At 30.6% G+C, this 9,813-nt stretch overlaps 1 protein-coding gene across 1 annotated transcript; it reads left to right on the top strand.

Moving 5' to 3' along the window:
- The first annotated feature begins 3,089 nt into the window (after nucleotides 1–3,089).
- LOC100808032 (probable disease resistance protein At5g66900) lies at nucleotides 3,090–7,952 on the top strand. The gene is made up of 5 exons (XM_003551011.4): nucleotides 3,090–3,349; nucleotides 3,598–4,001; nucleotides 5,653–6,017; nucleotides 6,510–6,781; nucleotides 6,867–7,952. The coding sequence occupies exons 1-5, from the start codon at nucleotides 3,136–3,138 to the stop codon at nucleotides 7,691–7,693; spliced, it is 2,082 nt and encodes a 693-aa protein (XP_003551059.3). The 5' UTR covers nucleotides 3,090–3,135; the 3' UTR covers nucleotides 7,694–7,952.
- The last annotated feature ends 1,861 nt before the right edge of the window (nucleotides 7,953–9,813 follow it).

Genomic DNA, 9,813 nt, shown 5'->3' with positions numbered 1-9,813 from the left:
AATTTATAATTTTTTATATCTTAAATTTATAATTTTATATTATTTTATCAGTTAAAATATTATATGATATCTATAAATATATATTTAATTTCTACCACCAGTTCAACCATATGTTACAATCACGATGAAGCCAGTAAACCATTCAATTACTAGACCAATTTTCAAAATATTGTTCATACTTCATCTCCCCACATTATTTACTTTTTAGCATATAGATAGAATAATGTTTAAACCATAGCCTGTATATAACCTTCGAGTCCATTGAATATCAAAACCACACAACCTTTCAATTTTATATAAATCCATGTGTCTTGACACTCACGCTTACAAGCATATTCATTTATATTAGTGTATTGTACCTCGAATTTTGAAGGAGTACTCCTCAACTCACGCAATACTCTTTTCTACTATGCCGGAAATAGGAATATACAATTTTCACTAAAATTTAGAAATAATACATTTATCAATCTTTTTATTTTAAAATTATAAAAATTAATTATTTAAAAGTAAAATGAATTAAATTTTATAAAATTGTGACTCAAATCTCTTAAATGTGACGCAATACTCTTTTCTAATAAATTGAGTACTCCTAATAAATTATTGATTTGCTTTGCGTTAACGGAAAATATAGATGAATACAGCTGGTTCGGTGTTTGATCTTTTGTCATTTTCTTACTATTAATTATATTATCTATTCTGTATGGGTAATAAGCTAAATAACCAAAATAACACGCCAGATAAAAAGAAAAACGCGTAAGGTATTAGTTAGAAAAGCAACCACGAACAAATTGTATCTTTTCTATTCTTTTATGTAACTTTTACCTGACGAAAGTTAAGATTGGCTTTATACAAAAAACAGTGTCTCTCTGCATTTGCTTTTTAAATAAAAGAGAGGAAGAGAAGGTTAAATAAAAAAACAAATGAGAGTAGAGAGAGATAATATTCCAGTTATGACATAGAAAGTACGTAGAAACAGTTATTATGTGCATTTAAAGGATCCTATCCCTTCCAATAACATTTTAACGAAATCAACAATGAATTTTTATGGATAAAAAAGCATGCATGCATTTAAAGAATAAAGATATGTAAAGAAAATAATTAAAGACCAAAAGAAGGTATCACCTATGTATATATTATTATAACAACGAAGTTTCATGAAAAATGAAATAAATTTTATAAAAATATTCCTGTTCAGATGTACCAAACTACGTGAAAAATGGATCAAGCAAAGCACAGGCTACATGATAAGTAATAGTAAGCGAAAAACCGCACAAACTTCCTAGAAATCGCACATTTTGGTTTGGATCTATAAATGCCTTGTGTTGTGTTGTAAAGTTCTATTCTTTCAAATATATAACCCCGAACAACAACTGAGTTTCTCTTCCATAACTTCAAATTCGAATTGTGCTCATTAAGAAGGAGGACGATAAAAAATCAAATTCATAGGAAGTATCGATCGTTATTTCTAATTAAGGTATAGCTTAGTAATACATAATTGTCGGATTTTTTACCAACATATTCTTTAAAGTTTCTTCTCAATATATTTGCATTGGTGTTATAATTTCCAAAATTTTATCTTATAATAATTTGAGCATTATGGTGTAAATTTAATCAAGTTTCTAACAAAATAGAAATACAATTAAATTATTGTCCTCAATAGTGATCAATCCTACACTAACGCTGTCTCTTTTGTGCATGATCGAGTTTTGATGATGTCTTATTTTCTGCTTCTGTGTTTTAGATCAAGCTATCAACATTTAAATTTGTCTCATTTTAGTAACTAGCTTTCTTGAAATCAAACGCACATGGTAGATTGATGACAAGACAATATGTTGATATGTTGAACATTTCCAACTGTGCATGAAAGGAGACATACTCATAAATATTCAGTTATTTCAACTTACCATGTTTAATTTTTATTTTTTCTTAAAAAAAGGGACAAGCCAAATGAGGCGCAAATTAATGCTCATTGTGCATTAGCAAGTAAGAGACGGCATATCAACCAAACAAACAACCTACTCCACATTTTGATAATGAGTAGTATGTTTCCTAACGTATTTAACGAGTTTATAAGTTATTTTCACTAACTTATAAGCTGATTTGATTAAAAAGTTTGTTTGATATATGAGTTTATTTTATTAGTTTATTTTCTATAAGCTGATTTGATGAAAAAGTTGGTTTGATATATGAGTTTATTTTATTAGTTTATTTTCTATAAACTATTTGAAGTAGTGTATTTAGATAAGTTATTTTGAAAAATAAATTAGTTTATAAGTTACTAGTTAGTTTTTTTTTTTAATTTTATCTTTATTATTTTATTTGAAATCTCCTTTTATACTTTTATTATTTAATTAAAAAAATTTTATTTTTTTTATTTGTTATTTGATAAAATCTTTGTATTTAATTTTATGTTCTTACACGTACATGACACAATAGTTAACTTATCAATTGTCATTATTATACTGTTTTTTAATGTTAATTTTTTTAATTATATTAACTTTATAATTATTTGTTAAATTATTGTGTTTTTTTCTTCTAAAATTACATGATCTAATTGGTTTTCTTACATGATTTTTATTTTATCGATTCAAGTTATAAAAGTGAAAATATTTATTTTTGTTAACTAAATTTTTCACACAATTAAATATATTATTTTATGTCATTTAACATTTATTAGTTAACTTATCAATTGATTTTATTAAATACTTTTAATTAAATCATTTAGCTCATAAATTTTAAGCTTTTCAGTTTAAGCTTTCAACAAACTTATAAGTTAGTTTTACCAAACATTATCTGTTCATATAAACTCTACATATAAATAAAATCCCGTAACACTTATTATTTATAAATTTCATCAGTCTCCATTTTTAAGAATGAAAATCTTTTTATACACATAGACATGCATACTATTATGTTATTGTGGAAAATTAAAATGGTAAACACAAGGAATTTAATAAGTAAGGTTGTAACGACCGAAGTTTTTTATATCACTAGCTAGTTCCAGGTCTATCTATGATTATCGAGTATCAAATTGAAATTAAAGTCTGTTACATGCAGCAACGTTGATTTTTTCTGCCATTCGTAATACTGTTTAAACAAGAAAAAGGACGCGACAGGTTGGTTATTAAATTATTCATGGAAGAGACCGCACAACTAGTTGTCTTTCCAATGAAGAGTGCATTTGGTGTTCCTGAAACGCCAGAATTCAGTGTTGGATTGGATGTACCATTGAGCCAGTTGAAGATCGAGCTTCTTAAAGAAGGTGTCTCCATTATTGTGTTAAGTGGTTTTGGAGGATTAGGGAAAACCACCTTGGCTACAAAGCTCTGTTGGGATGAACAAGTCATGGGTAAGTAACTATAACTCCTTTTGTACATCTTTTAATTACCATTTACCAATTATACATCTTTTAATGATATCAAGTTGTTTTATCCTTTTGTAATATTGTTAAATGTAAATTATTTTATTGAATTATATATATATATATATATATATATATATATATATATATATATATATATATATATATATATATATATATATATATATGTATGTATGTATTCTAAAAACTGATCACACTCTCTTTGATTTCACTAGGTAAATTCAGGAAAAATATATTTTTTGTCACCTTCTCAAAAACGCCCAAGTTGAAGATTATTGCAGAAAGACTATTTGAACATTTTGGATTTCAAGTACCTAAGTTTCAAAGCAATGAAGATGCACTTAGTCAATTGGGGCTTTTGCTAAGGAAATTTGAAGGAATTCCAATGTTGTTGATTTTGGATGATGTTTGGCCTGGCTCAGAAGCCCTTGTAGAGAAATTTAAATTCCATTTATCAGATTACAAAATTCTGGTGACTTCAAGGGTTGCATTTCATAGATTTGGCATCCAATGTGTCTTAAAACCACTTGTTTATGAAGATGCGATGACCCTTTTCCATCACTATGCTTTGCTGGATTGCAACAGTTTAAATACTCCTGACGAAGATGTAGTCCAAAAGGTGCTTGTTCTTACTTTTTGACATATAAGAGTAATTCATGTTCTTATCCTGGATGCATTCATTCATTTCGGTTTAAGCCAAGATGGATTTTAAGAGAAGTATTTTTTAATGGCTTAAATATGTTGGACATCCCTGAAATATATCCAAATTTCACAATTGATCTCTGAAATTTTTTTGTTTCTCGTTGGATCCTTGAAATTTCAAAAGTTTTGTGAAAGATCCCTATTATTAGTCTTCGTCCAGAACGTGATGACATGTATGTTAGTTGGACACGTCAGCGATACACGTATGAAGTCACATCAGAGTTATCAATGACATGGCATGCCACGTCAGAGGTATCCTTATCGCGACCCTAACCCTCATCCTTACCCCTAAAACATTGTCATTTTGCTCCACACCTACCTATGCGGGCTCTAGGCCCTCCAAAGTAGGCTCTCCCTCTACATCGACCCCTGAGGGCTTCCATCGCCTCCTGATCGACGTCACCAGTGGTGTCGAAGGCTCCACACAGTGCGATCTCGACGAGTCCAAGCTCCGCATCGTCACAATCCTTGATTTGACATTCTTGATCCACGTCATCTTTGTTGTCCTAATCATGTTCCTCACTTATGCCCTTGTCTACTGGAGCGTCGGTGGGAGGAGACTCAAATCCTATGAGGTGCTCCCCGCCTACCGCATCAATGAGAGAAGGCTCGAATCTCTGTCGGCTACCACAGCCGATAGCTCGGCTTCGTCACCAACGACAGTGGCAACCGCATCAGAGTGCATGGATTTTCTTCTTCACTTTTCCTTTGAGGGTGCATTTGTTGATTTTTGTTGAAGGTGAGAAAATTAGGGCTTTCTGGTTTGGGCTTTCTTTTTCACTATTCTACTTGAAGATTTTTGTGAATTTAGAAACCCATTTTTTTGGACAACTTTGTTTCTGGTTTGTGCTTTTGTTGATTTTTTTCATTATCAAAGTTGGAGTTTTGCCATTATCATCCAACACGACGAAGTAGGAAGCGCGGGAGAGGGTCTTCGCCTTTCTCCTCGTATCAAAAGAAATTCCATATCCAAATATTTTTTTTAAATAACATTTGGATGACGTCATCAGATGACATGTACCACCCTCTGACATGACTTCATACGTCTACCGCTGATGTGTCCATCTAACGGATACATCATCACGTTTTAACGGTAGGGATCTCCCACAAAACTTATGATATTTTAGGAATCCGACGAGAAACAAATTTCTTTCAGGGATTAGTTGCAAAATTCGAATATATTTTAGAGATCTCTAACATATTTAAACCTTTTTAAATTAATTAATTAAAATTATTATTAGTCTATTATAAACTGTTTTTTTTATAGATTTTTTAAGATATAAAATTACATACTAAATTATTGTGGTCATTATTATGATTTTGTTTAGAATAAAAATAAAACTATCATAGAAATAAAAGGAAAATGCATAAAAAATCCCTTTTAAATTCTTATTTCAATGTATTGACCAATTTACCCTTCTAGGGGAAAATTTATTAAGAGGTTAAAGACCATCACATGTCTATGATTCCAACCAATATCTATATAATTCATATTTAAATATTTGTATATTTGCACGTTGCACCACCTATAAGTCATAAAAACTATATTTCACTGAATGCACATGCAGGTTGTGAAAAGTTGCAAGGGTTTACCGCTTGCCATTAAAGTGATTGGTAGGTCACTTAGTCATCAGCCTTTTGAGTTGTGGCAAAAGATGGTGGAGGAATTGTCACATGGTCATTCTATACTTGATTCTAACAGTACTGAATTGCTAACCTACCTCCAAAAGATCTTAGATGTTCTAGAAGATAATACAATGATCAAAGAGTGCTTCATGGATCTAAGCTTATTTCCTGAAGATCAAAGAATTTCAATTACTGCTCTCATTGATATGTGGGCAGAATTGTATGGACTTGACAATGACGGCATAGAAGCAATGGCCATCATCAACAAATTAGAGTCCATGAATCTGGTAAATGTCTTAATAGCAAGGTAAGGATTATTTTCTTCTTTACCTTTCAATCTTAATATAAATAGAATTTAATGATTACTCACTCATAATATAAAACATTTTTAGATTTTCAGTCAGCCACAATTCAATGTTTGTATGACTTTTAAGGTATTACTGTAAAAGTTATTAAACTTATCATAATGATAATTTTATGATTAGACAATAATATAAAATTATTTTACATCAGCGAGTAATCCTTTTTTCTCATGCAAATAACAAGATTTATACTCTACAATAAAAACTTAAAGAGAATTAGATATCAGGAGCAAGTGGTTGCTTTTATATATTAATATTCTAAAAATGACAATTTAAGTTGAAATTAATTTAAATTTTGGACTATGCAATTTGGCATTTCATTTTATAAGCTTTGAGTAGAAAAGTTGAGATTTATAGGTAATCTATCACATGAGCATGTACTTTTAATTTTGTACTTTTCTTCCCAATTAAAGAATTAATTTATGCTAATTTACCAGGCAAAATACAAGTGACACAGACAATTGTTTCTACAATAATCATTTCATGGTGATTCATGATCTTCTAAGAGAGCTAGCAATTCATCAAAGCAACCAGGAACCAATTGAAGAAAGAAAAAGACTGATTATTGAGACAAATGAAAATAAAAGTGAATGGGGGCTTTGCGAGAAGCAACAAGGCATGATGACCCGTATATTGTCATTTTGTTTTAGATATTGTGCTAAACAGAAATACCAGCAGATCCCTGCTCACACATTGTCCATATCAATTGGTTAGTTATCCATACAAAAGTTTACCTACAAAGTAATGACAATAGACATTCTATAATTGATACCATATATGGGCTGTTTTTGCAGATGAAACTTGCAATTCATATTGGTCACACATGCAACCAAATCAAGCTAAGGTTCTGATATTTAATCTTCGAACTAATCAGTACTCTTTACCAGAGTCCATGGAGAAAATGAGCAAACTAAAAGTTTTGATAGTCACAAATTACAATTTCCATCTCACTGAGCTGACAAATTTTGAGCTACTTGGCACTTTATCCAACCTCAGAAGAATTAGATTGGAGAGGATTTCTGTTCATTCATTTGTCACATTGAAGACTCTTAAAAAATTATCCCTCTACATGTGCAATTTGAATCATGCTTTTCAAAATGGTATCTTCCTAATTTCAGATGCATTTCCAAATCTAGTAGATTTGAGCATTGACTATTGCAAAGATATGGTGTTGTTGCCTAGTGGGGTGTGTGATATTACAACGCTAAAGAAGCTCAGTGTTACTAATTGCCACAAGCTCTTCGCACTTCCCCAAGAAATTGGAAAGTGGGTGAATTTGGAACTCCTAAGGCTCAGTTCTTGTACCGATTTGGAAGGGTTACCAGATTCTATCGGAATGCTTTCAAATCTAAGGCATCTTGACATCTCGAACTGTATAAGCCTTCTTAATTTACCAGAGGACTTTGGTAATTTGTGTAATCTAAGAAATCTGTACATGACAAGTTGTGCAAGGTGTGAATTGCCTTCCTCAGCCGTTAATCTTGTGAATTTAAAGGTGGTGATATGTGATGAAGAGACGGCTGCTTCATGGGAAGGATTCGAATCTATGCTTCCCAATCTGCAGATAGAGGTGCCTCAAGTGGATGTTAACTTAAACTGGCTCTATTCAGTTTGCTCCTAAGCTTCTTTCTTTAAATTTCTATTGGAACAGTCGTGTCACCTGTGTAGTCTTTTAATTTCTGCTCAATAATCATATATATTCATACCGTGAATAATAATCTTCCTCTTGTTGTCCCTGAGACATGTTTCTTCAAGTTGCTCAAGTAGTATTTGTACGTTTCTTGTAAATGCTGTGTTACTTGAAAGAGATAGGAGATTTCATGTAATCATAGGTGTTGTGTGTTGTTTGTGATCTCATGGGTAGACATACTTGGTTTAATGATGCCACAAAATCATCCATCTTTTTTATTTCTGGAATTTATTTTGTAAAATATGAATGTTATCAACTTTTTATTTTAGCGTTTGTAGATTACCTAATTTTCATCTGAGTTAATGATGATGTGACATGTTATGTTAAGTGGCGGGTCCAAAAATATGGTTTAGTGGGAAAAAAAATAGTCCATAATATTTTAATAGAAAAAAATATTATAAATGTTTACAAAATTGATAATTTCATGATTTTTTTAAATATCTAAGTTTGTATAAATTACAAGTATTCAATTATCTTCTGCACATATTAGTTAATCTATTTTCTCTTTTATATCTTCATTTTAAAAAACATTTTTCTTGTGGGGACAACACTAATTTTTTTGGAGGGACACTTTTTTTTTATTAAAGATATTTAAGTAAAATAAAATTATTTGTAATAGTGTAGGTGCATCTTCCACTAATTGTGTTGATGAGGCATGCTGACATCATCATGATATCATTGAGGTGATGACATGACATGTTTACTTCATTTAGTGATGATGTGTTGTGATGATTTCATTAATTTTGCAAAAATTAAAAACAATTTTTTTTACAAGAATATAAAAAAACACTAATTTGAAAGGAAAACAAATATATTCAAGCTTAAAAAATATTAGAAACTATTCTGTTGTGGCCTATAGCAATATGACAGGATTTGTTGTGTCAAAGACATCCATTGTGACATTGTGAATACGTGATTGTATATTCATCGTGTTGCAACCATTGTATATTTATAAATAGAAATACGAGTTTATTATGTTTTTAATCTCAAAACTTTTTCTGATTTTTATTTATACGAGTTTATTATGTTCCATTTGTTCGATCAAAGTCCTTGAACTTGTTCTTCATTACTATTTTTGGTTCATGTTGTCAAGTAGATGTAATTCGATCAAAGTCCTTGAACTTGTTCTTCATTACTATTTTTGGTTCATGTTGTCAAGTAGATGTAATAATGATGTTAGAAATTTAGTAACTTATCATGCCATCAAGTAGTCTGATGTAGTAAGCACATGTAATTTTATTTTTTTTGGGTAAAATGTATTTTAATCTCTTATCATGATGTCAAACTAGTTTATGCACACATTCCGCTCACTTTGAAGTCATATGCATGTGCTTCGTGATTGTCTACATTCTCATGAGTTATGGGTGAGAATTGGGAGTTTTTCGGTGAATTCTAATATGAAGTCTAAAACTTCCTCCCTTACTGGTGAGGGAGCAAAATTACCCGCGACAATTGGTTTATAACGGAAACAAAATTAATTAAAAAAGAGACAAACATACTTTGAATTAAATAAAGTAATTTAAAAAATGTAATAATGAAAATTAAATTAGCACTATATTTGTATTATATTAAAATAAAAAGTTTTAATATTTAATTTTTAATAAATATAAATTTAGTAAAAGACAATTATATCCCATTTTTAACAACAACTTAGATATATGGTAGATGTGATATATGGTCGTAGCTAAAGTTGAAATTGCAAGAGGGTTGAACATGGCAAACCATAAATGAGTCCCTAGACCTAAAACTTGATATGGGTGTGAAGCCTTTTTTCCTGTGCATATATTTAGGCATTTCAATCGTTGGAAAATTAAGAAATTTGAGGATGACCACAATCATGAGTTACTACAAGAAATCCATTGTTGAATTTTACCGGCACATAAGAAAATGAGTGTTGCTGATGTTTTCCAACTGAATACTTTAAGAAAGGTTGGTATGAGGGTAGTAGATATTTTCAATTCATTTGCCATGCAGTCAAGAGGGTAAGAGTGAGTATTGTTTGGCAAGAAGAACTTGTACAATCAAATTGACAAAGAAAGGCGATCTCAAGG

The sequence above is a fragment of the Glycine max genome, chromosome 17, assembly GCF_000004515.6.
Source record: "Glycine max cultivar Williams 82 chromosome 17, Glycine_max_v4.0, whole genome shotgun sequence".
Classification (NCBI taxonomy): domain Eukaryota; kingdom Viridiplantae; phylum Streptophyta; class Magnoliopsida; order Fabales; family Fabaceae; genus Glycine; species Glycine max.
This window is presented reverse-complemented; position numbering and strand designations above follow the sequence as displayed.

Bases quoted from the DNA above. Each gene is read 5' to 3' on its own strand.
- LOC100808032 (XM_003551011.4), top strand. From the start codon at position 3,136: ATGGAAGAGACCGCACAACTAGTTGTCTTTCCAATGAAGAGTGCATTT. The intron at 6,018-6,509 runs GTAAGGATTATT...CTAATTTACCAG, and splicing joins GTAAATGTCTTAATAGCAAG to GCAAAATACAAGTGACACAG. The intron at 6,782-6,866 runs GTTAGTTATCCA...CTGTTTTTGCAG, and splicing joins CACATTGTCCATATCAATTG to ATGAAACTTGCAATTCATAT.